The sequence below is a fragment of the Anomalospiza imberbis genome, chromosome Z (genome assembly GCF_031753505.1).
Source record: "Anomalospiza imberbis isolate Cuckoo-Finch-1a 21T00152 chromosome Z, ASM3175350v1, whole genome shotgun sequence".
NCBI classification, from domain to species: domain Eukaryota; kingdom Metazoa; phylum Chordata; class Aves; order Passeriformes; family Viduidae; genus Anomalospiza; species Anomalospiza imberbis.
The window spans coordinates 2,801,100-2,828,181 of record NC_089721.1 but is presented as its reverse complement, the minus strand read 5'-3'; the positions used below and the strand labels follow the sequence as shown (position 1 = coordinate 2,828,181).

The 27,082-nt window shown below is 42.1% G+C and overlaps 1 protein-coding gene across 9 annotated transcripts in view; it reads left to right on the top strand.

Moving 5' to 3' along the window:
* Positions 1-27,082, top strand: part of SETBP1 (SET binding protein 1) — a 265,947-nt gene that overhangs the window by 49,067 nt on the left and 189,798 nt on the right. For 4 of the 9 annotated variants that reach the window (XM_068175942.1, XM_068175941.1, XM_068175952.1 and 1 more), the window contains exon 3: positions 3,012-3,095. The exons of 1 other annotated variant lie outside the window; for it this stretch is intronic. In XM_068175942.1, coding sequence (XP_068032043.1) covers positions 3,012-3,095 — 84 coding nt within the window. 4 more of the 9 variants (XM_068175945.1, XM_068175944.1, XM_068175948.1 and 1 more) reach the window with 3 other exon arrangements.

Genomic DNA, 27,082 nt, shown 5'->3' with positions numbered 1-27,082 from the left:
TGTGGTATTCTGTCTTTCCCTGTGAGCATCAAGCATTGCTGGACAAAGAAAGGCGGGAGATATTAGGAGGCAGCCACCACAGCAGGATAGCCCTAGCGAGGTGCTTTAATTTCTTAACAAACTCCTTGGGCACTAGAAACTGTAAAATAACATACAGATAAACAAACAAAAACTCACTAGCCCTTAGCACCCTGTAGGGCTTGGTTTCAGATCGCTGAATAAAAGCTGAAGTTGCACATGCATGTTTAATGTAACACAAGGCGTGTGCTGTGGAAAAGCATGCTTTCCTCTAATCTGGTTCCAGACAGAAGCATCCAAACAGAAGCCCCTTTCCCTATCCCCACTGAACTGCTTGGTGTATGTGAGGAAACCCCTGAATGACAAGGCCTCCATCTGCTCTGGAACAGAGTTGCGACTGGCTGCAAATGTTGTCCATATGCTTTTTTTTTTTTTTTTTTTCCCTTTTTGCCTTTCAACTTAGCTGCCTAATGTTAGACACCTATCTGCAAATTAATCATCTGCTCATAAGGAACTTTCCTAAAATAAGGTGGAGGTAGTAGCTCATTCATCCAATGCACATTAAGAGAGGTGCCTCTGCAGCTGTAAAAGGAAGTGGGAGTATTTATCCAGTGCATTGCTTTCATTTAGGTTTTCTTAGGGAATTGAAGAACCCCTTCATTGTAGTGTCAGAGGAAAAGAAAAAAAAACCTCTCAAGTTTTGGGTTCATATTTCCCTTGTACTCTTGATTGTCCAGGTGGTTATGGGCAACATCTTGTGATTTCTGTCTGTTAAATAAAACTGGTGATGCTTCAATTTGGACAGAACATGGCCACGGTTTTCCATGAGCTCAGGTGTTATTAGAGCCATAGAAGGGTCTAAAAATGGGTGGTTTTTTTCCTTGGCTTGTGGTTGAAAAAGGGTTGGATTATCTTATTGGACATAACTACTTTGCAGTGGACAGTGGGACAAGCTGAGCATCAATGAGACAGATATGCATATAGTTTCCTAACCACAAGTGTATATTTATGCTATAGCCACCCCAAGGTATCCCGTGGCCTTTTGGGAAATGTGTGGGTCTTTCCTAGGTCTTTTTATAGTTCTAGTTTAACTCATGTGCTGTGGGTGTCTCTCCTGGTTCCTCAGTTTCCTGTCTCTAACACAGCATTTTAATACACTTGCTTTAACTTATAGTTTAAGCACTTCTTTCTGAGAGAAAAAAAAAAAAAAAACTTAAATAGATTACAGACCAGTTGTTGAAGGATTGTAGTAATGGGGCAAGAGTGAAACACCTTTCACAGATGGGAGTCACAGGCAGAGGAGGCCAGTTGGAAGTAGTCCCCTGAAAACCTCAGAGTTTGACAGTTTGTAATCAGCAGCCCAAACATAAGACATTTTGGGTAATTATCAGATTAGGTATCAGTACAACCTTTTCAGTGCCATAGTTTTTTCCCAGCTTCTCTTTTGGAAAGAGAGAAAAAGATAATTTCTGCACATTATCTGACCTTGCTGAAATTTGTGAGATGCTGAGCTCACCAAGTAAGAGACCTCTCCACACCTGGCAGGTTGCAGACTCTCCCAAGGTGACCAAAAGTTTATCTGCCTGTTTTTAATTCCTGCCACCAAGGGTCATCTCTCTGCTGTGCCCTGACATTGAGGAATGGCTGCAATTCCTTTTAATCGTGCCCTTTCCCTTCCTCATCATTTAGGGCAGAGCACTTCCACTTGGCTAAACTTGCTAACTGTGTTGGGATCTCCTTTTCTATATAAATTAATCCAGTTGAAATCTCATGACTGTACAGGAGCAAATTCTCCCTCTGTTCCCCAGCAGATGCCAAGAGTGTTTGTTTTTCAATTGTGGACAGCAAAAGTCTGGAAGTAGGCAATGTCTTTGTTTGCATGCCTATGGAAAAATAAGTAATTGTGATAATTTGTAGGGACTCCACTGGCTCTTTTTGTGTCCGTGCAGTTTAAATTCAAGCAGCATTTTGACCAAGTCTGGAATCCCAACTCCTTTCTGCCATGGCGATTTATCAAGATGTCCAGATTTGATAAGCAACAAAAATACTTTGGTGAAGAACCAAAGTGACTCAAATAACCCCCAGAAAAGAGCCCTGTTAACATTCAGTCAGTCTGATGCTGCTTGGATCACATTCAGTCAGTCTGATGGGTTTAAAACAAAAATAAAGGTGTCTGAGGTCAGCTTCTCTCACAGAGCGTTGGTTGTGGGTAAAAAGAGAGTGGGTGGATTCTATTTCTTTGCAAATCTCTGTTGGTTTGTGCATCAATCCCTGTTAAGTGTCCAAGACCAGATTAGAGGGAACTTGGAGCAACCTGGTCTAGGGGAATATGTCCCTTCCCATGGCAGGGGGTGGAACAGGGTGATCTCTAAGGTCCCTTCTAACCCAAACATTCTATGATTCTAGGTCACAGACATTGCAGAGTCTGTACCAGCAGTGTTAGGTGAGATTGTGCTCTTGGATTCCTGGCATGGGTTTAGCAGGGGTGATGTGGACCCATTGTTCTGCTGAGAACAAGTCTCTCCTGAAGACTTTATTTCATCAAATCTGGGCACATTAGAAGCAAGTAGGCATTAACTTGGTAAAAGTGAACAGAAAAAGTAGTGTATGACCTTTTCCTCAAGTCACTGCTGTTTGATATTTGTTCTGGGTGGGCATGCTAGACATGTTCCTGTTCATGCAAGTGTATGAAAAGCATGGGTTAAAGTAATGTGTTTCTTTTCAGCTTTGCTTTCCCACTGTCTTTTTCCACACACCTTGCCTTCCTTCTGCCTCTGTCTGACTTCCCTAATGTTGGGATGTTATCCTTTGGGGAAGTCTTCTTGGCAGATTGAGAGCTCCTCCTATGTGAAAGTGAACCTCCCAGCAGCAGAGGAAGAGTCCACAGGCTTCCCTAATGCCCTTTTTTCCCCTACACCTGATCACAAATACAAGCCTCTTGGTCTTCAGTGATTCAGATTGTGCTGATGTTCTTCCTTCCTTATCTCTTATAGGGAAAAGTCATTGGAGATGCAAAACTGCTTATGAGTTGTGGTTGCAGAAAAGGGAAAAATTCTCAAGTGAAAGACTCAGATCAGGTTAGTCAATATGTACTTTAACTGGTGAAATCTAAGAATGTCTTAATGTCTGGTGGATTTGATCTGTGCTGTTGCATATCAGAATTCCTGGATACAAACAGAGTCCTTGGCATGACTGACAATGGTACAACATTAATGTTTTTATGTTTGTTACTTATAGAAAAACCCTCAAGCAAGACTGGGGATTCATTGCACTAGGAGATGTTAATTCCCTAGCCTGGCTTATTCCCATCTGGTTTATTTATTCATGAATTCTGTTTCTTTAGAAGAATCCACTCCAGGCAATGCCTTTCTTAAAGAATATTGCATTTCCTTGCTGGCTAACGGCAAGCAACCTTTGGTCTCCTACTGTAGCTGCCTAGATGGGTGGTAGTTCATTGCATGCTTTTGTTCTGAAGTGACACCATCACAAGGACATTCTTTGTTGGGGTTCCTCATGACATTTGTTCACAAACCAATGGCCAGGTTTCAATATTCATTACTTGGAATGAATGGCCCCTTATTCTAAAATTTGTCAAATTGACATTGGTGGGATCACTGGTAGGGTTCAGTAATTGCAAGTGAGATGGACTGTGCTTGGAATAACAGCCAGCTGGTGGTTTCTTCCTTCCCCCTACCACTTGACATTTATTCAGACTAGCCAAGTTCATCCCTGACACTTTTTTTTTTAGTTCTTATGGCCTCCTGTCTTTGTCGCTAAAGATGAGTTTGAATCTGGAGATCATTTTTTCCAAAGATGAAACAAAATTTGGTTTGAGCATAAACATTTTATAAAATCAGGTCACCCAATGTTAAATGTGGCAGAGTGAAGCAGAGTGGTCTCAATTACCAAATGGCTTTGCTCTCTAATGTATTTTGTGGACAGTCTATGACTGGGTTTAGACCTGAGGCAGATTCATACTGTGTCCATGAAGCTCCAGAAACTCCTGATAGTTTCCTGAAGGGAAAAGGTATGAATTCTCAGGAAGAAAAGTGTTTTTCACCTTCAACATGCATGTTCATCAACTTTAATTAATAATACTGTCTCAATTTAATTAATAATAGTGTCTGTTTTGTTAATGTTTGAGATTTGAGAACAGATCTATCTTATCTATAAACCTATTCATCCACCCATGTACCTGTTCTGCAGTATTCTCTGTTATGAGGAATGCTGCTCACACTTACAAATTCTTTCTAGAATTAAGTCTTTCATTGATTTGCTTTATTTTGCTTGGGTGCTTTTATTAGAATTTTCAAATTAAGAAAATAATTGTCATGAGCTATATTGTCAATTTACCGTCAAGACAAGGATTCATATTAGTTTTCTTTAAAAGACTAGCTTCCCCATTCTCTCAAAAGCAAGTTCAATATTCTCATTTTGAGGTTCTAACACATCTGGGGAAAATTAATTTAGAAATAAACACTCTTACTATTCTTAGTCTTTTGTATTTTGATGTACTCTGGTTGAATTACTTTAAAGGAACCAGAACACTGTTAAAGTACTGGTAGCACAGATTAGAAATTAAGTTGGAACATTTTGATTGCAGAGGTGTTTTTCAAAGCACTGTCTCTAGCAAACCCTGGGTAGTAGACCTCTATTGTATTTTTTTTTTTTTGTTTGTTTTACATTGTCTTTTTCTTTGGGGGTTCTTTTGCTGGGGGGAAACTCTTTTGGAGTGGTTTTGTGTTAGGAAAAGGAGATGCACAGGACTTTTTTGGTCTTCAGCTTTTTGTTTATTCTTATTTAAAGTTTTGCACACCCTCTATACCAGACTCTGCACACTGGAAAAGCACCGTAAAAATGGCTGACAATCTCTTGTTACAAGGTCTTTTAAGACCAAGCTATCCAATCAAGAAATGACACCTAGATTATTTTCCCTTTTAACCCAATAACTGATCCCTCAAAGCCTGCAATGTGGACTTTTCTGCCCAATTACAAGACATCACCCAAACCCATGAAGAAGAAGGAAGAAGGCGAAGAATCACCTGCCTCTGCCCTAAAACCCTAAAACTTCCATCTTGTTACCATCTATAATGTACGAAAAATCCTAAAACTTAAATTTCTTACCTAAGTGACATGCTATGCTACTCTCTATAATCTATTTCACATTTTTGTCGACTCCAGTCTATCTTGAAGTCTTGGAAGCTTTCTCCATGAATGAGGGTCAAAGTCAGTGCTTCTCTGGGCGTCAGGACCACTCAGAGCAGACAGAGAAATATTCCCTGTGCCTTGGTTCCCACATACCTCAAGCTCACAAATGGCAATATTTTAATTAGAGTGTAGGCAACAGTTTTCAGAAGGGAAAAACTATCCCATTCTCTTCGATGTTTTCTAGAAGAGTGATAAAATATTTTTTGCATTCAGTTATTTCCTGAAATCTAATTTTTGATGGCTGATGATGTGTTGACCATATCAGTACCTCTTTATTTGCTGTATCAACATAAACTATTGGACAAGTGCTTGCTTCAGAGGCTGTGAAGCTCATTCGTCATGCTCCTGGCTGGGTCCTGTCTATATTTCAGGGGATAGGAGGTAGATGGGGAGGAAACTAATACAGGAGGGTGGGTGGCAGTGTGGAACATTTGTCTGTGAATGCAGGACCTCAGCTCAGCTTATAAATTATCCCCTGGGCCTTGTAGATAAACACAGACTTCTATGGTGACATCGGCTGGGAAAGGCAAACACTTGCCGATGATTGTAGGCTAATCCTCCAGGACACTAATTGCCAGAAAACCAAGGAAGCATTTTTTTAGGAACAGCTTGTTTCACTTTGTGAAGGGGAAAAACAGTGCCCTGTATTTAGTTTTGTTTGCAGAGCTCTACCCCTGCCTCCTGCACCCTGTCTCAGATTTTAAAGATTTACCTCCATTATTGTTATTGTTGTTGGGGCCTTTGGGTTTTTTTTTTGTTGTTTGTTTGTTTGTTTTTTGGTTTTTTTTGCCCTACATTGCTTTGTGTTTCACTCTGGTGACTCTGTAAAGTTTTATGAAAATGCAACTTAGTTTTCATTTGCATGAAGGTGTGCATAAATACATATGTGGTTTTTATACCATTAGCTATTTAAAGCTTTGGTTTTAAAGTTACCAACTACTTTTCAGCTGAAATTTTTGTGAAAGGTGATGTTTTGCAAAGAGATGATTTTTCTTTCATTCCTTAATGTCAATTTGGAAACCAGAAAAAAGTCCTAAACACACACTGCCCCAGCTGAACCAAATCATAACCTCATTGCCAAGGATTTAATTTACCAGCATTTCTTACTTCAGCCTGGAGAAGATGAGACCTAGGGGAGATCTCATTGCAGTTACAACTTCCTTGTGAGGTGAAGAGGAGGGATAGACACTGATCTCTTCACTCTTGTGAGCAGACAGGACTTGAGGAAACAGCATGAAGATGAATCAGAGGGGATTTAGGTTGGATATCAGGAAAAGGTTCTTCCCCTAGAGGGTGCTGGGCACTGCCCAGGCTCCCCAGGGAATGAGTATGGCCCCGAGGCTGCCAGAGCTCCAGGAACATTTAAACACCACTCTCAGGGACACACAGGATGGATTTTTGGGGTGTCTGTGCAGGGCTAAGAGTTGCACTTGATGATCTTAGTGGGACTCTTTCAACTCAGAATATTCTGTGTTTCTCCAAGATGCCTCTAGAAGCAATGGCACTTCTTGACCTGAGCCCTGATTACCTCAGTTTGGCAAAGACACCAACTATCCGCATGGTATTTTCCATGTTGCAAGTCACCAGTGTGTAAAATCTGGACCTGTCAAGCGCAGAAGTCCAAATGGGCTTACACAGGGCTGGGATTTCACAACAGGCACAAGGAACCCAACCTTCCTGTTGGATTTGCACCAGACCAGGAGAGGGACTGGTGGTCTGTGTTCTGTGGCCTCCCAGTCCAAATCAAACCCTGCATGATGACGTGATAGGGTAAACAGTGCAATATAAATCCCACCAAAGCTTTGAAAACCCCAAAGGGAATAGAGCTCAGTGCACTGAAGAACTAGAGAAGCATCCCTCGTGGATGGTCTCGAGGAAGCTTTGGGTCAGTGAAGCAAGGTGATGGACAGAAGTCCCCAGATAAGATCACCTCGTGCAAGCAAAACCCCCATGTCCTTGTCTGCCTTTAGCACCATTGCTTGTTGTTTGTGTGCTTTGTGGGAGTAAAATTTATCCATGCTCTGAGGCCCAGAACCAAGTCTCTGCACCACAAGCATCCTGCTGTAATTGTAAGGTTCATATGTGCCCTTTGGAGTGCTTATTAGATTCCCATTAGTTTATGCTTCCCCATAATGTTATAAAGTTATAATGTTCCTTATTATTTGAGATGCATTGTTGTTTAAGAATGACAGTCCTGGACTAGGACTTCCTTGTGCCAAGTAGCATACTAACATAGAGAGGGAAAGATGTTTCCCAGGGAGCAATTTCATTTGTGTGCTTTCTGAGGAAAGCAAAAATGTAATTTAAGAACAGGAGGGAGATGTGTGGGTGGGCAAATAATGTGCATATTAGAGTTATGCATAAGGTTAAGAGCCAGAAGTAGCAGAGTGCACCATATCCTCAGCACGTGCAGCTCTCCCTTCTGAGGGTTTAGTTTTATTTGCTTTCCATTGCTTCTCCCAAAAGGTGGGTGACTCACAGTGTTTAACTGCTTTTATATTTTAAATTTTATATTTTACATTTTGATCTGCAGTTGTTGTTGTAGGGTTTTTTTTTCCTTTTCCCCCTCCCTCTTTGCTTAACTTTTCTGGTGGTTCCTGTGAGATCAAGTGTTACCAAGAAGTCAGATCCCCTTTTCCTTCCCTGTGTTTGGTCTTGGTTTTAATATGACAAACGTGTGCCTCCTCTGGAAATGGTATCCATGCTGCAGAGTAATTATTTAGTGAATGGTGGATCCAGTTCATGTTGGCAAGGATCAGATTAATCATTATTAATCATGACCCCTCCGACAGTAACCTCATCCTTTGCCTAAGTGCTGCTCTTTATTAAGAAGTAAAAGCTATTAGAGAATGGCTGAGCCACTGCTTTCGTTGCACCAGCACAAGGCTCAGGACTTCTGGCAGGAGGCAGAGGAACTCAGTTCAAAGCTAAAAATAGATGCACATGGCCCATGTTCCAGAAATGAAATAGGCAGCTTCCCCTGTGGGCTGCTTCAGCCTCAGCTGAGTGTCCTCCTTTCCCCTGAAGCCTCATGAGATTTTGACTCTTTCCAAAGGTTGAACTCAGTGTTAGGGATTAAATAATCTCTCTCAGACTTTTTTTTTTTTTTCTTTTTGGTCTGCTAATTTGTTTTCCTTTTCAAACTGAAGTAGATTTCAGTATAATCTAATGCATGTGCAGTCCTTGCAAGGATAGGATTTTAAGATCCATTTTAAGATCCTGGTTGCAGCAGGATTCAACAGCTGGTGAGACTAACCAAGAGTTTAGCTCCCTGGGACTTCAGTGGCACCAAGCAGAGCCTAAATCAAGCACCCTTTTTGAGGATTTCTGGATTCCTTGAAGAAAACACTGCACTGTTGAGGTGAGGCATGTGGTGATGTTCATCTTGTGTAAAACAGTTGTGAGAAGTCCAGCTTCTCTCTCCAAGTCACTGGACTGGGGTTTGTAGAATTATATATATACATATATATGTCAGAACAGAGCTTTCAGTCACCAGACGTCTGCTGAGAGTAAACGGTAATTTAATTCATAATTATTCTGGTTTTCCTATCAGTTTCGGGTTCTTTCTAAAAAGGCGAGGCAGTGCTATCCATTGATGTTGTCATTGTTTCAGCAAAAGCACAATGACTTAAGTACTGGACTGAAACCAATCTCCACAACCTTCCCACCCCACAACGTCCACCTTAATTACTTTTAAAAATGTTTTCACTGACTGTGCGAAATTCCAGGACAAAATCCTTTAGGACAGAAAAGGAAAGAAAAGCATCTTTTGTCTCCATGTAGCTCTTCATTACCTGGCTGGTAGCAGTAGAAAATTGGAGCAAACCTGCCATGCTATTTTGATCTTTGCCAAAGTTGTTGTGGGAATAACACTGTTTAATGGTTGAAGGAATTTATAGAAGAATAAAAGTAACAGCAAAGATGAAGGGACCAATACAAATTGTCTGGTAAGCTGCTGTCAAATTTTACATGTTCAGGGCTACTGATAATTTCCCGTCTTTAAAAATAGGGTGGGAGTTTGTCAGGGAGGAGGATGAAAAGTGTATAAAATAAACCTCCTCTTTAAATAGCTAACTGTCCTGGGCTGAATTGTGTCAGAGCTAAGTTCTTTTGGCAGCCAGCACTGTTATATCTGTCAAGGGTGTAGCAGAGGACTGAGACCAAATTTTGGAGAATCTGCCTCAGCCTTGCTGGCTCTCCCTTGAATTCTTCCATTTGTTAGCAAGAAATGCACTGAGGCATGAAATGAAGGAGTGCAAAGGCTCCTGTACTTCATCTGAGCAAATCTGGATCACACCCCTTCAGTTAATGTTTCTCTCTGCTAAAAGAAATAAGAGTAATAAAAATAAGTGAAACTATTGGCTAAATTGGAATTAGAGAGGTGGAATGAAGCTGGAGGAGAGAATTGTAGGAGTGAGTGTGTGCTGTCCACCATCTCCTGTACCCACATTTTTCAAGCAGAGCTTGAATCTCTGCTTGAAAAAATCATTGGATTCTGCACAGGTTATAAAGACCTAAAACAAGAAGTAAAATTTAAAGAGAGAGTCTTTTAAGTTACTGTGGTCTCTGGGCAGTAAAGAGCTCTTAAAAATACTTTTCTGATATAATAAAGCAGGGTAGAAGCTCATGCAAAGATCTTGGAACTGTAGGAAGGTGTTCTAGTCATTGAGAACTCACAGAAGTATTATATATAGCACCACTGATAAACACATCTGCCTCTGGTGTCTATTAAAAGCAACCCTTATACCTCTGTCATTACACTTATCTAACCAATTAAATTTTTAGTGTTCAAAATACTCATGTAATACTTGTGCATCTTGTTCTTCCTGCCACATCAGAGTGTTTCACCCCTCCATGATACAGGTGTTGTACTTAGCAAGATGGATCACCTGCCCTTACCCATTCACTTGCTGCTGGTGGTGTCTTAAGGGGAAAGAAGTTTCACTTGATAAACAAAAATGTGGCAGAAAATTTAATCTCAGAAATGTTTTATAAAAGCTGGAATCCTCTCAGTGGGATCTGGCTGAGGACAAGAGGTGTTTGAACAACAGATGTCACATATGCCTTTTCTCAGGACCTCCCAATTTCGTACAGCAGTTGTGTCCAGGTAATTGCTGGATCTGCTGCTGAGCAGATGAATTCCTGGTGACTGGGAAAATTTTTTAGTTTCATTCATCTGTTGGGAATGGAAGCTGGGTGGATTAGTCCCCATTCTTTGGATTTATGTAAGTTTTGGATGATAGGATTAGGAAAGAAATTTCCTAAATGTAAACCTCTGAACAAAAGAGACTGAAGTTATGGGTGTCCTCTGTAAGTTCAGCTGTGGTAGGTTTGTCTTGCAGTGGGTTACACCTCCCTTCACACAATGCCATTTGTAAGCTGACATTTCTAATGACCTTTTATAATCACCTATTTCCTTTTCTCACTCATTTTATGAATAGTCTTGTACCCACTTCAAGAGTTTTCCGCCTTATGGTCTCCTCTTACTGTTCATATTAATTTCAGAGTGGGTTGGGCTTCCTGTAAAGTGTAGCACAGTGTAGACTGAAGTTCAATAGAACCTTTCCTTTCTACCGGAAAAGGAGACCAAAAAACTCATAGTGCCTTTCTTTTTGTTGCAGCAAAGGCTTCAGAAGTGCAGTCAGCAAATTGCCTTTTTTCTTTTTCTTTTGAGGCACCTCTGAATGTGAGCATTAGCACAGTACCCTGCCCCTGTTCAAGACGTAAAGATTGGAGCTCTGACCTTTTCTAGTGAGTGGTGATCCCGTTGCACTTTCCCTCCTGAGCTGGAGCTGGTGATGATGTTTTGTCCAGGCTCTTATTCAGGATATGCTTTCTGCCAACTTTACTTGACCCTCTGCCTCAGTGGGACATATAATTCTGGACTTCCTGCCCTAATTGCTGTGCCACCTTGCATTGATGGGTCCTTTGTTCTACCTTGGAGGTAGATTCATTTTGGTGATGGATGAAGGGAAGCCATACTATTTTGAAAATCAATTTGAGAGCCCTCTGAATAAAAAGTGTTGCTAACATGAAAAATATTATTGTTATCAATTGTCATCCCTGGCTTCAAATGCTGAATTTGAAAGGGTCATTTATACTCCTCAACGGCAAACACGTGCCAGCATGTTAAAAGAGAGCTAAAGCAGCTGAAGAAAATGCTGTGCTGTGGGACTTAGGCTTTGAAATCCTAGGGAGAATTAATAAGTATTTTGTTGCTTTTACTGATCTCTCTGCATGGATGGGGAGGGAAAGAGTGATTCTATACCCTCTGCCTTAGCAGCTTACCTGCTGTTAGGAGACTCAGCCAAGACAGGAACAACATGCAGATAGATGAGGAAAAGGCCTGGACGAAGATCTGGACTTGTCCATTTGATAATTATATAAGAAAGACCATTTTCCTCATTATTCTCTGATATTCCGGCTGCCTCTTATGGAATCACAGAATTATAGAATGTTAAGGGGTTGGAATGGATCTTAGAGACCATCCACTTCCAACCCCTCCCTGCCATGGGCAGGGTCACTTCCCACCAGACCAGGTTGCTCAAGTCCTTATCCAACCTGGCTCTGAGCACTGCCACAACCTCCCTGGGTAATCTGTGCCAGTGTCTCACAGTAAAAATTTTCTTCCTGATATCTAACCTAAATTTCTTGTTTTACAAATTGTACCCTTTACTCCTTGTCCTATCACTGCAGTTCCTGCAGAAGACCCCCTGTCCAGCCTCCCTCTGGGCTCCCCTCACATACTGGAATATTGCTATGAGGTCTCCACACAACTTTTTCTTCTCCAGGCTGAAGAGCCCCACATCTGCTGCCTTTTCCACTCTATCCTGTTACCATTTCCCTTTAGCAGATGCCAGCATGTGAAGACACCATGTCAGGGTCAGCCTCAGTCAGCCACCTTTTAGATGACAGATGCCATGTGAATCCAGATCCCATCTCCTCTGAGGTTTGTGCAAACTGAGCAGCCTGCTCAGAGCTGCTCAGAGCTGTGAGGTGCAAGGGAAGTGCAAAGGCTTTGTGGAGGGTGGCAGATGGAAAGCAGGACTTGCCTTGTTGGTTGGAGTGTCATGCTCGAAGGTTTGTGGAGCACTTCACGCCTGTCTCAGTCAGCATGGATGCAAAATGCAACCCTAGCAGAATGGTGGCAGGTTGCACCCTCCTTTTACTGACATTGTACCAGAGTCAGTGTCAAGACGATGAAATTCAGGTCCTATATTTCAGCAGGTCATCTGTCTGGAATTGTACCCAATATATTTGCTCTGCATTCAGCAAATATTTGGTTCTGACACTGGTTATACATGGAAAATGTATTCAATTAAATTTTCCATCAGCTTGGGCTCTTGGGAGCTTGTTCTGCTGTTGGGTTGACCATGGTACCAGGAACATTTTGCATTGCTCCATCCAAATAGGCCTTTGCTCCTTATGTCCCTTTACTCCCTACTATATCCCACTTCATGGGTTTCTTGTTCTTGCACACGAGTCTGGTTTGATAAGTGACAGTAGGTACATGTGTACCTTGAGTTTAAAGTCTCCTTATATAGGCCAAATCAGTTTTTAAAACATTACCTCCTGGAAACCACTCAGAAAGCTCTGTCAAATAGAACTGTAACCAAAGTGGTCTTTGTAGAAGAAAAAAAAAATCCCTCGTGCAGGGGAGAAATCATTCAAGCTGTAGTTTGAAAGTCTTTAAAGCAGGTGGGAAAAGAGGAGGTTCAGTACCTATGGAGTTGGCTCACCCTTCAGAGATGCTCAGTCTGTCACAGGTTTCCCACACAACCAATTGTGATTTAATTCCTGGAAAACCTCAGCTCTCTTATAAAGAAAGCAGTGAAAGCATCACTGATATCCTTCATGTTAAAGACTGGGGAGTACTTGGATATTGGCATGGGGTAGGGATTGCCTGAGGTAGGTTAACTCTCTCTTGCAATATAGTACAGCTCCTACTAGCCTCGTGACAGAGGGATGTTTTATTCTTTTTCTTTTTATGTTGTATCTTAAAAAGAAACAGACAAAATTGTGATCTAAAGTAGCTGCAAAAGGAAAAACCAACCCAAAAAGCCATATGATTCGCTGCAGGAATAAATCCCCTTGGCAACTGGTCCCAGCCTGGAGAATATATTCACAGCTGGGTTATAAACTCTCAGAACCAGCCAGCATAACCTTAACTAACACAACATTACTAAGGCACTGCTGTAATAGGATCATTCTGCTATGGCTCCTGGGCATGTTTTAAGTGTCATCAATTTAGTCTACAACTGGAGGCTGTTAAGTGCAAAACCATTTTAGCAACTGCATCTTACATGCAGGAATGATTGAATATTAATGGCTTTTCTTTTGTTGAGGAAAAACACAGAGAGGAAAGTGAAAATCCACAGGAAACCTCACTGTCTGTCCTTGAGTAGTGAAGTTCATTTTTGGAAGACAGCAGGATCAATCTAGCAGCTGAGTGTTGGAGTAGGAGGCCAGGAAATTGACTCTCATTCTCCAGCACTGATCCCCTGTACTAACTCAGCCAAGTTATTTCACCTTAGTTTTCCTTCTCAGCTTTATCTCTCCAAGGAGGTGAATCACTTGACAGAGTAGTTATTTCACTCCCTTTTTGGAACGAGTTAGACTCCACCTGCACAACACTGAGAGCGAACAGGGAAAAGCTATGAGCGATGTAGCCAGGTGTTTTGTTCCACCAAAGATGCCCATCTTGGCTATTTGAGTAGTAGAGGTTAAACACTTTAAAAAGAGCTCATAATGTTTTGCAACTGAGTGGGAAATGTGTTTGCCTCACCTCAAAGCTGGGGTCAGAATAGATGACAAAATTAACTTTGCCAACCCTATGTGCTCTTCAGTACTCACTGAGCTGCTCGATCTTTTGCCATGTCATGTGTTGGTCAGGGGAAAACAAAAGTTTCCATTTGGATATGGGTACTTGTGTTGTCTATAATGTTGTGGGGCAAGACTTGTGCGAGCATCCCGAGGCTGCCTGAATATCTTTGTGAACAAGATGACAAGGAGGTGGCAACCACTTTCCACAAACTTTGCGTTACTTGGTGCAGCAAGGTCAGAGCTGTTGCAGGATTTTTGCAGGCCACTCCTGTGGAGTTTTGCAGGCCACTCCTTTAGATGACTGGCTGAATGAGGTGTTCTCAAGGCACCCATGTCTCCCTGCACTGACACTGTTGGGAATGAAAGCTCTGAGTTGAACACTGGCTATCCTTATAAAGAGGTTAATTGAAATCGCTCTGTCAGCACCCTCCCAGCAGGTCAGTTGTTGTGCTTAGAAAACAAGGAAATGAATTAATATAATAGTACCTGATGCAAAAGCTTTTATGTTCTCTTTTTATCATTATCAAATCATGCTGAAGAGGCTGCAAGGTGAAGAAATTCTCAAGCTGCATTTTCAATAAGCTGCTAGGATGAAGACAGGGCATTTCAAAATCAATACTGAAGCTTGCAATCCAAAGAGCAAAAGGGAGAGTCATTATAAGCTGCTTTACTTCTCATCTCTAATTCCTCATATTCATAACTTAAGCCCTGCCACTTGGATTTATCCTTCGTGGCCTGCAGTGACACCAGGAAAAGTCTTCCTTTTTAATTCTGTGGCAAAAAAATAGCAACACTGCAGGGTTCATATCCCCCCAGAAGTTTAGGGCTTAAATGTTTCATGTTGGGCACCAGATTTTGCCATCTCCTGCCCCTACCGAAAGTCTCCCTACTCCTTCCTCCACTGTTATACATCAATCATCCTCTTTCCTAGAGGCTAGGATACAAACAGTGTAATCCCAGAGAGAAGGGATACAGATACAGCCAGTCCTGCACATGACTGTTGCTCTGTCCTTGGAGATGCCATCGCTAAATCTAATGACAGGATTTTGCTGATGGGAGTGTTTCAGCTGGGCTGGAGAAAGCAATAGGAGCAAGTAATCTAAGAACCCAGCTTTGCCATTGCTGGGAGCTCTGTTCTATCCCCATCCACTTCTCTTTTTTAAGTGGCTTTCTAAACTTCTCTTTCCTTTATTACTTTTTAGTTTGTCTTATCTTGGCACTTATAGCATCATAAACACTTCCCTCGCTGGTAATATTTTTAATTATGACCTGGCAATGAACCCTAGACCTGACTCAGCCAACCCAGCTGAACAATGCATAAAACATAAAGGTTTGGTGTTGAATTAAGTAATTATTTTTAAATAATCGGGATTCCTGTGTAGGTTTTTTTTTTTTTTGGACAAAATACAACACCCTCAAATGCTGTTCTGTTTAGAGGCCTTCAGAAGGGGTGCTGGGGTTTGGTATTTTCTTTGGTTTGGATCTCAGAAATGTGTTTAGAGGAGGCAATGTTACTACTCACCTCTGGAAAAATCCCAACACGTATATTCAGGAGAAGCTGCTGAACCATGGTTGACTTACACAAAATCCAGGCAGTCAGTGACAGGTTGTTCCAGCAGCACAGTCTTTCTGCTCCTGTGTTTGTTGAACCAGACTTGAGATCACATTATATTCTGCTGGCAAATTTGGGAATGGCCTTTGGTGGGAGCCCAGCACTTCGTCTCATCTTAATAAGCCCTTAATAAACCCCACTACTACTTTTTCTAACTCCCCTCTGGACTTTGAATTACACTGCAGTGAACATAACACAAGTGAGTAAGAGCTTAAGGACTTTCTCACTTGGGTGGTCCCATTAAAAAGACCAGGTTTGCTGTCTTGGCTTCAGAGCCATTCCAAACACCACTGCTATTTTTCTTCCCCCAGCATTTCTTTCACCTGCCTTTTTTCCTTCTTTTTTTTTTTTTTTTTTTTTTTTTTTTCTTTTTTACATGCCAAATCCATTAATATGTGTTTTAACCAGTTAACTTTGGAACCAAAATATTAACTGCATAAGAGGCAGGTTTATAAAATATGTATTGGAGCAGGGAATATAAAATGCCCCCAGTTTTGTAGCAGAAAAAAAAAGTATAAAGTGCTGAGTGAAAATTGAGAAGGACCCAACTTAAATCTTTGAAAATCTCTGCCAGTTCCTATGTGCTGTATTTATTTTGACTTGGAAGGCTCAATCCAGTCCAGATGAGGTCATTTGGTTGGGAGAACATGTGTCCATGCAGAGCCAGGAGGCAGGGAAGCCTGCAGGATGCTCCTGCTACAGGGCATTGAGCTGCCAGGGTGCAGCAGTGGGAGCAGGGCAGGCAGACCATCTGTGTGTGTTGATCCTGGCATCAGAGCATGGCTCTGGGATGGAGGTGTTGTAATGTTCAAGTTGATTTCTTTTTAAGGCAGGCGGGACAGTGTAGCTTTTGTGTCCTCAGCTGTTTGCTGGATGGGGTAAGTAGAGGCAAAGCTTGATGTGCTCTAATAACCTGGGGACAGGGGAGTATATTTAGGTAGGAGTGTCTTTGGTTACTTGACTTCATGCAACAAAGAGCCTGTTATTTTGTTTGCCCAGCTCTATCTTCGAGCCTGTCATGTTTAACCCTTGCCCTCTCAGCACCTGATACCTGCTTAGAACCATTTTACTTTCTCCTCCTTCTGCTCCTAAATCTTCCCTTACTCCTCTCACCAACCCAGATCAGTATCTAGGCCATTTGTGTCTAAGAAATGTCACTTTTTTGTCTTGGAGCTCCATCTCTGCTGCTCAGTGCTCCATCCCAGCAGGTGGGGAATGCCCTGTGTCCTCCCCAAGAAGCCTTATCTGTCCTGCTGCCCCTCTCCCCACCTCCCTGCCAGCAGCCGGTTTGCCAACACTTTGCACGAGGAAGCTGCCTCTATAAAAATAAACCGTGCTGAAATCTGAGAGAGAAACCACGCCAACCTCACACTTCATTATTGGTAATGTCAGCCTATTTGATTTCCATTTGCAAACAGTAGCCTGCATATGTTCCTCACCATGTACCCTGTCTCCCTGTGCCTTATTCTATGAAAATTCAGGTTCCCCTTGCATGTTGCAAAGTCTGCTTTGTGGTTTGCTTGTTCTGGGCCACAGACACCCCTGCTTCACAATTAAAGTGTGGAAAAAGCCTGTTAAGTCACTGATTTAATTGCCTGGTTACTCGGGACTAACACAAGGTTGCCATCTGCAACAGGCTTGAGCCTCTTCTCCCACCTCCTCTACCTTTATAAGATTTTACTCCTCGCAGCTGGCTTTTATTGCTGATTTACAGCAGAAAAAGCCAGCAGAGACAGACCTGTATTTCCTGTTTTTAACCCCAATGTGCACTGCCATATGGGCATTGCTTAGGGAGGGCTGGATGTGCAGACAACGCCTCTGCACCTCCAACATTGCCTGGCTGTTACAGTGTTTGCCTGGGTTGAGGACTTAGGATGAAACTCGATTTTCCAGGGGAGGTTTCTATTAAAAAACAACAGAAAAATAAAAAGGAAAATGGTGAAGGGGGAGAAATAAGACAAACCAGGCTTTATATCAGTAGGGTAAGCGCTGCATTGCTGCCCTCAAAACCCCAAACCCTGAGCTTCAGGTTCATGTCTCTATTTCAGAGACGGATGAGCTCTCAGATGGGTCCTACAAGTGCTGGCAGCAACAAGGGGCCCCCAGAAAGGCTCAGGGAGGGGGGATGTACCCAGAGCTTGAGGAGGAGCTGCCTGTATTGACTTTCACTCGATTTACTGGAGCAATTGAGTTTGTCAGTGAAATGTGAGAAGGGCTCAATCAGCTGTCACACTGAGACACTCCTGTCACTACTGTCAATAGCTTCGAGTTTCTGATCCTTTCTCAGATTAGCTCTGTGCCAGAACATCAAATGAAAAGCTGTTTGGGGCAATGGGGAGGGGAGAAACTCTGAGCAGTTATCTAGGAATCAGTTTACAGACTTCAAAGCACTGCCAGGTTTATTCTGATGGCCTATAGCAATGTGCTGGGATCCTTAATGCATTTGGAGTGTAATGTAGACTTTCCTCTTCATCCCCATGTTCACTCATGGGCTGGGAGGCAGGAATGGAAGAAAAAGGAAGACCTCTCTCCCAGTGAACCCAAATGGCATGCAAATGGTCTGCCTCCTCTGGGAGAACTGCTCTTCAGCTTGATAGAATAAGTTGCTTTTCTTACCTTTCATCCTGAAGGCTCCTCTGTCTTTCTCTCAGCACCAAATGGAGACTTTTTCTGGTAGAGCTGGGTTATGTAAAGGCATCACCTCCAACATAGGACAGGAGTGAAAATCAGGTTTTCCAGGCAGGAAGAATGAAGGGAAAGTGAGGGGGGTTTAGCTAACCCATCTGTGCAGTTTTTAGCAGTGTTGGGCCTCGAGTATGTGCCTTCCTTTATCTATAACATGGCAAAAGCTTTATGTCCATTAAGTTCTTCCATGGACTTTTCCTTGAAATTTCACTTGTAGGATCTGAGACAGCCTTTACTGCGAATCTTTCCATCATGAGATAAGTCAAAATGAATGAATGAATGAATGAAGGAATGAATGAATGAATATGTCTCTTTTTGTAGGAAGAATAGGCCATCAGAAGACTTCTTCTTAAAAAAATACTTCAAGGATTTGAGAACTCTCTTTTCTCTGTTCACACTAAAACAGCTTATGGCAAGGTGAACTCACCCATTTGCACAGAAGCCAAGAGGGTTAATCCTGTTAGAAAAATAATCTACCACCAAAAATAATAATAGTAGGTGTGGAGAAGGAATCTTTTTTAGGCCAATTCTCTGAGTAATTCCTGTGAATGTACTCTTTTCTTCTTAGGGTTGCAATGTTAAACATTTTGCTATCAATACATGAGTTATAAAGATTACTATTTTTCTTTCACATTCCCAAAGAAATTAAAGAAGAGAAAAGTTACATTCCAACATTATTGATAGAGGGTTTTGTCCTTTAGAGAATTTTTCTCTTTTTTGCCTCAGAGTGAGGCAGTGTCCACAGAGAAGGTTATTCATGTACAGCACTAATCTAGATTTTTTTCCTTTAATGTAACTTTAAAATTTCTATTTTTTTCCTTTTTCACTCAAAGCCATTAGCAAGTTTCTTTTGACTTCAAAACATTAAAAAAAAACTCATCTCTTCCTCATTCAATATCGCCACTATCCTTCCCAAGTCAAAACTGCAACTACATTCCACTCCTTAATATTTAAGCAACTCTCTGTCCAGAGCAAGTTACACCTTCTCTCCTCCTTGAAAAAAACTCAAAACCAGCCCAGTTCAGAGTGTGATCTTTAATACCAGAGGGAACCCTGTTTGATTCTCTTGGTTTCATGAATGTGAAAAAGCCATGGAGAAGTATGCTAAAGGCATTAGGGAAAAAAAAAAAAAAAAAAAAAAAAAAAACCTCACCACATTCTCCTTATAGAGTATTTCAAAACGAATGCTGGATACATACCTTTCCTTGACCTTTTCCTTAGATTAGTGCTATAGGCAGCTGTTGTGCTTGTATTACACATTCCAGTGCAGGGACTGAATCTCCAACAAGGTAGAGGGGAGGCTGGTGTGTGTGTGTGTGTGTGTATATGTACACGTGCGTGTGTTTGTTACTCAACCTCTTAGCCAAAGGTCTTCCATGTTGGTTTTAGCTCTCTCTCTGTGCTTTTTTTTTTTTTTTTTCAGTTTCCAAAGGGAGGTGTGGCTGTTTGTGCACTTTGTTTATGTTCACAGGATGACAGGAAACCTAAGAGCTTTTAGTGAATTCAGATATACTCTGGAAGAGGTGTGAATCTCCAGCCATTTGGGTTTAAAAGCTTTCATTAAGTCTGAGAATAGAGGAAGAAAATAAACATCTCTCTGCTTTCTAGCTGCAAATGGATGAAAGGTTCTCAGCCTGTGGGCCCCCAGGATGGATGCCTACAAAGGCAGGAATTAGAGGAGAGATAAAAAAGGCTGGAATTGCGGGTAAAAAAAAAAAAAATCTTAGAACTGCTGCTCAAGTTGCATTTGGTCTTCATTTTACCGAGTCCCCATTGAGCAGTTGGCCTTGGTAAAACCCTGAAGGAGCAGAGCGAGCTCATCATGCACAGAATGGGCTTCATGGGAGGAGTGATGCCTCTAACAAAGGCACGAAGGCAGCTCTAACAAAGCCATGAAGGCAGCTCTAACGACTCCAGCTAATAGCATCCACCGCCGCAGAAAGGGACGCTGCCAGGGAGGATGCTCTCACCCCCTCCGTGCTTGACCTCCCTCGCTTGGGAAGCCAGATGGGCGATAGCCACCGTGGGCAGATGCTGCGTGTCTGCTCTGTGTCACCGCAGGAGGGGCTCAGTGTCACCAAGCCAAGGTCTGGCCAGCACAACTGGCTGTCTCCATGGCATCGAGTGAGAGAGGTTATCATCCGGTCTAAAACTTCCCCTGCCTCTGCCCATCTGTGGGCTCCTTGGGGCAGGTACTTCCCTCAGATCGCGTGTTTGTGCAGTGCCTAATTGCAGATGCAAGGGTAATATAAATAATAAGGTTAAAAGTCACTCTTCTTGAGGGGAGGTGAAAAGGGAACGGAAATGGGGCTGCTACTCAGCTTCCTGGCTTTTCCTGGAGTCAAAAAGAGAGTGCAAAGGGTATTGCAGGATATGTCGGAGTATTTAGTCTTGAATCATTTGCCATCCTGTTTTTATTCCCTTGCAGATATATTTCAAAGAAAGTGTTTAGATGGAGCTGATGACCTCTCTTATGGCTGAGGTTGCCTGTCACTTCCTATGATAAGTCCCTCATTTGATTGTTTGGGCTGTGGCAACCCCCAGTGTTTGAGCTGAAGCCTCCCCTACTGCACGCCAGACTCCCACCGAGTTCATTTCAGAGGAGGGGGATTTTCAGTGCACTGCTAAAACTGTGCTGGCTTTTATCATTTGGGAAGAGCATTCCTACTTTTTCATCTTTCAGTCTTTAAAAAGCTCATTCCAGGTGTGCTGTTGCACACCAGTCCTTAAAAGTGAGGGTAAGCTGTGAGATGAAGTGGTTCCACATGCTGGGCGCTACCCACGGTGCTGCCTCCACTCCTCCCTAGCACAAAGTTTCCTGAGAAGCAGTAGCAGTCCAGCTGTCCTTACCCTAGAGAAAAGAAGGATCAGGGTTGCTCCTTGCTTATTGCTCTCGACCTGAAAGGAGGTGGTAGTCAGGTGGGGATTGGGTTCTTCGCCCAGGGAACAAGTGACAAGGTAAAAAAAAAAAAAAAAGAAAAAAGACTAAGTTGCAAGAAGAGAGATTTAGGTGAGATATTATAAAAAAGTTCCTCACTGAAATCTTTGCCCTGCCCACACAGGATGCTCAGAGTCATGGAGGGGTTCCCCACCCCTGGAGGGATTTAAAAACTATGTAGATATGGCACTTGAGGACATGGGTTAGTGGTGGCTTTGCCAGTGCTGGATTAACAGTGGGCTCAATGATCTTAGAGCTCTTTTCCAACCTAAATGATTCAATGACTCCCTCTGCATAGTGGGCTGTATCACAATGAGCAGAAAGTAATGCTCAATCTTAATCATTCTATGATCATTCCAGCAACAGCAATATCGTGGAAAAAAACAAAATTAGTAGGGTGAGCAGCAAGAGAGTTGAAATTTTAGGACATCAGAGGACTTGAAGACTTTGTGTGTTGCACTGTTGGTAGACACAATCACAGGTTGTAGTGATGTCCTTCCAGGGGTGTGTTTAGGTTTTCCCTTGAACATGTTCCAGTGATGTCAAGTGATGATAAAGCATTGTTGTGAACGAATTTTTTGAAAGAGTAAGTTATGCATTTGTCTTGCTGGTTTTTATTTTTTTGTTTGTTTGTTTATTTGTTGGTTTTTCATGAGTGTAGGATTACATGAACGTTCTTTGCTTTGTTCAGTACTCATAATGTTACTGTGGATTCATTATCAACCGATTGCCAGAAGAGAAAGTCACTGGCTCCATGGATAGGCACAGCAATTCCAGAAATTATCAGTGTCTGAACAGGAGTCTGAATATGGCCATTAGTCAGGTTTTGAGGGCAGTAGTGGTGTTGTCTCTGATTCTGATCCTGTGTAAACACCATCTGGGTGTTGCAGAAGTCACATTTAGTTGCTGGGCATTGCAAGTAAATAGGCATTTACTCAAAATTACTATTTCTATTTTTCAGTTACTACAAGTCTTGACCTGTATTTCTCCAGACCTTGTACAGTGGCACCTCAGTTGAACAAGGGCCCTTACTGTTCTTCTGTAACAATAATAAGGTTATTCGTTCCATACTCATTTTCACTTTTCCTTATCTGCCCAAGATGATGAGCCAAATTGTTTCCTGCTTAAATCTGGTCTTTACTGTCTCATTGAAAATCATTTTGAACTCTATTTCTCTCCAGCCTTGCTGAGTCATCCTGGAGCTTGGCTCTGAGTTCCTCATCTGATAAAAAGCAGTAGAGGAACTTCCTAATCTCAGAGACTAGTGCCAGGAGAAATCCATTAGCAATCATGATAAGAGATTCCAGTTATTCCAAGAACTCAGGCCTTATAGCTGTTGAAAACAAAGCTTGCATCAACATATCTATGTACATAAGTGATTTTGTCTGTGAGATTTAAGACTAAAAGTGAATGAACTTAATTTTTTCTCTTGAATAATGTACTTGTCCATTGAGTGTCATAATTTTCCTTCACCAGTGTTTTACTTACTGCTCTGGAAAGGATGTTTACAGCAGAGGTTAAGTGAAGAGGGTCTCTTGTACTAAAGAATCCATTTAACTTTGTTCCCAGCTGTCCCCCATTGGAGATGTGGACCTCTCTTTCCTCACTCACTTCCCTCCTTCTCTTCATCTCCAATGACAGTAGCAAATTCTCCTTTTGTACCCACCAACATTTAACCAGTAATGAAAAAGGTGGTGGAACACTATTTCCATTTGGTTTCCATCTTCAATATGTAGCAGTGATAATCTTTCCAATCTTGCTCTGCCAAAGTTCCTAATTTTCCCTATTCATTTCAGTTTTCCTAAACATCAACATTTGAATATTGACATCCTACATATGTTCTCCACTTAGCACTCTGCTGGATCAGAACAGTTGGTTTGCATGGACTGAGTTTTGGCTGGGACCTGCATAGGCAACTCTTGTGATTTTTAGGAATGTTATGATATGAGGTATTCAGTGGTTTGTATTTTTCTCCCTCCTCCCTTTTTTTTTTTAATTTTATTTTTTCTACATCAGTATCAGTGAGTGATGAGGCTTAAATTATAAAGTCCCTCAAACTGTGAAGGCACATAAATAGAATCTAATTTGCCTGATTTTAATTCAGTTTTTAAGGAGCCTGATCCACAATTCTCAAACGTTTTGAATTTAGTAGTATTAGCAACTCCAGTTATAATGCTGCTGGTAATGGCTCACATATAGTTATGATTTTTAATCCTAAATCATGTATGATTCAGTACCAAATAACTCTTTCTTCCATGTCAGCAGCTGCAAGACACATTCCTTTTAAAAGCTGTGTCCTCTTCCTAAATCTATGATACATACATTGACCCATTTATCTGCTTCCTTCCAACACTCCCAAGACCAAATGTTTAAAAACTAAACTTTCTGCTTAGTGGTTCTGATGACCCCACCTGATCTTTCATATTACATACCAATAGAGGGTTTGCACCATGTAGCTGTCTTTTCCTACAGAAATAGAAAATTACATTTTCCATTCTCACATTCTAAAATAGCTATAAAAAACCCTGAACACCAGTCTCTAACACACAATTTGAAGCAAGAGTGAACTCATATTTTAAATTTTTTTCATCCAGTCACACCAAATGTACTTCTCTGGTTTGAAAATTTTGCTGACATTTGAATTGAGGTAAGCACAAAAGGGTCTTTCAATTTTCCTGCGGGATTCTGAAATAGTAGAAAGTACTGGAGTTGCATTTTAAAGATGTTATCTTCAGCAGCGAGGCTGACAAATCATCGCCTGACGCAGGCAAGGGGACTGTAGATGCAATAAATTGAAATTTGATGGGATACCTGTTATGTTTGTGAGAATTAGCAGCAGTTCATATGATTTCTTAAAAAAAAAAATATCCCTGCCTGCTGAGCAGGCATCAGCCCCACCAAGTGCAGTGGAGCAGCCTCAAGCCAGGTGCTGACAAGAATTTCCTGATCTCCCTGTGACCTCCATTGCGGGAGGTGAGCTGGTAAGAGAAATTAGCAGGGATGCAGGGGGACGAGAAGATGGTTTGTTTATTTCTTCTTGCTTGGAAAATGTGTGTGGCTGTCAGGGCCAATGTGGTTTTGTGACACTCGAGCTGCCTCGCCGGCACTGCTTCTTGTGGACTACATACTCATCTTTTATCAGGCGGATGGTGGTCTCAATTCCTTTTATTCTTCCTCTCTGAAGAGCCCTTTGCCCAAAATTTTACTTTCCACCCCCCACCCCCCCACCCTGCTTCTTTTCTAAAGACTGAGAAATGCCTCAGGAATGCACTTGCTCTCTCTCCCAGACTGGCTCTCCTGGTGATGTATTAATTAGCTGGAGCACTGCACACTAACGAGCAACTGCAGGCTGATCTCGTTAAACATTAATGCTTAACTAGAAAAGCAAGAGCTGTTAAAGATACGCCACTCAATGTCATCCATGTCCAAATGTAAAAGAAGTTAGTGGCTGAGCTGCTGGCACTTGTGTTTCCAGAGGGAGTAAGAAGGAACAAGTGGCAAACTCCTCTTTTCCAGAGCCAGATGAGAGCACCTGGACCACAGAGGAGTTTGCATGCTTCTCTGGCTGCCTTTAGCATAGAATCCAGCCCTTTTCCAGGGAACAGTTCTCTCTCAGGGAGTTAAATGGGTAAGTTCTTGCGCCCATGCTGCTTTTTCAGCCTTTTCCCATACCATGCTTTTAGTGGTCAGGTCCTAAAACCAGCACAGGTCTGCTCCTTAACCACTATTTAACCCCAAGCAAATGGTTCAGGCCCATGTTTTCAAACGTGAAAGTTTTATGTCAGGTAGTTACACCTCAATGCAGTAATCCAAATTAGTGGTTGTCTTCATTATTATTGACTTTGCTGGATATTTTAAGCAACACCATTGGAAAATATCGACCTTATCACCTCTTAGTTTCAGTTTACCCTTGGAGGAACTTGTTAGGGCACCTCTTGATATTGTGAGGCTTTGGCTTTTCTCAGGGAAAATATCTTGACTACCTCATGAGGAGCTTTCAGAGTGTTTGTTCATTAACCAGCTGGAAATACTGCTGATGAAAGTGGATCAAGCTTGAGCCTCCTGCCCAAGGAGCGCTGCTCTTCTCCAGGCACGTGCTGTTACAGCCCAGCTGTGCATGAGTAGTTGCCATTGGTGGATCTGACCTTCATTTGCACAGGCAAAAATGGGATTTTTTTATGCACTGTCTCAATGACTGCTACATGCAAATAAAACACAGAGTTTTGCATGAGTATCTACACTCAACTTACTGTGGAGTTACCTGGCATAGCCAGAGTATTAGATATGTTTCAGGATCTGCAGCAGATGTAGCAGCCTCTTAACTTACTCCCTTCCTCCACCTTCTCTCCAATATAATAATATAAACACAGCAGCCAGTATTTTTCCTTGCCATCCAGCTCTCTGCATTATGCAATTTGATTGCAATTGATAATTCATTAATCATTTCTTATCGTGGTTAATATTTGCCCAGCTTGCTACTGTGCAGCAAGGGTGATGGGAGGGGCAGGAGCAGGAAAGTGAAACATACAGACAGGGAAGCACAAAATACGTGGGAACACAGTCTTGAGAAACAGCCTTCCCTTCCCTTCCCTTCCCTTCCCTTCCCTTCCCTTCCCTTCCCTTCCCTTCCCTTCCCTTCCCTTCCCTTCCCTTCCCTTCCCTTCCCTTCCCTTCCCTTCCCTTCCCTTCCCTTCCCTTCCCTTCCCTTCCCTTCCCTTCCCTTCCCTTCCCTTCCCTTCCCTTCCCTTCCCTTCCCTTCCCTTCCTTCTCTTCTTCTGGCACCAGCAATTTTAAAGGGCTCATCCGATGTTCTCAAGACAAACCCTCCTTAGATCATCATCATGGCAGCTGCAGCCACATGGAGAAGGCTTTTTTGTGACTCTCCAAGTAATGCCTTTTTCTCCCTCAGGAAGTGAAAGGGTTACTGCAGCCCTGTTGGGGTTTTGCTGTTGGGTTTTTTTTTGGTTTTTTTTTTTGTTTTGTTTTTTTTTTGTTTTGTTTTTAGTCTCCTAGCATGATGCTCCCTCAGACTGTGCTTAAAAGCCACTGGACTTGATTTCCTCTCTAATGGTGTTAAGGCTGGAACTGGAGCTGCCTCAGCTGCCTGGTCCTCCTCCTGCCCATGTCTTCAGACGTTATGTCACAGCTCCTGGGGTTGCTTGCTGACTCCAGCCGCCCTCCCCAGGGGATGGAAAGCAGGTTCCCCTCCCCATGGCAGCAGCAGTGCCCACATTTAAGAAGCTGCAGTGCTGAGCCGTGACTGCATTAGTTCTGCTACATTAGAACAGCAGCAAAGAGCTTAATTTAATTCGCTGGCCTGTATACCGACACCTGAGGGCCACTAATTCACTGTCACGTATTCTCAGTGAAACCAGGCTCTTTAGTGTTCACATTGGCTTTTTTGGGGGTTTTTTGTTTTGTTTTGTGGGTTTTTTTGTTTTTTTTTTTTTTTTTTTAATTTTACTAGAGGAAAGCCTTGCAAGGCAAATGCTCATTTTCTAGGGCTGGAGAGAAATATCTCTTTCCAAGGATCATGGCAGGTCCGGATGATTCACTTTTGCCCATGTCCACAAGGAATGGAAGATCACACATCTCTTTTTTTTTATTATTTCTTTTTTCCTTTGAAATGTATAAATTGATCTCTGTTCTGTCATTTTATGGTTAGCAGCATCCATTAAAAAGCTGATTCACGCTGATATATGAGTGGCCCTAAAACATTTATTCACCACAGGCTGTATTTGGACATTATTCAAGGGCTTTGAGCCTATTAGACTCTTCAGCCCTCTGTGTCTTCTCCA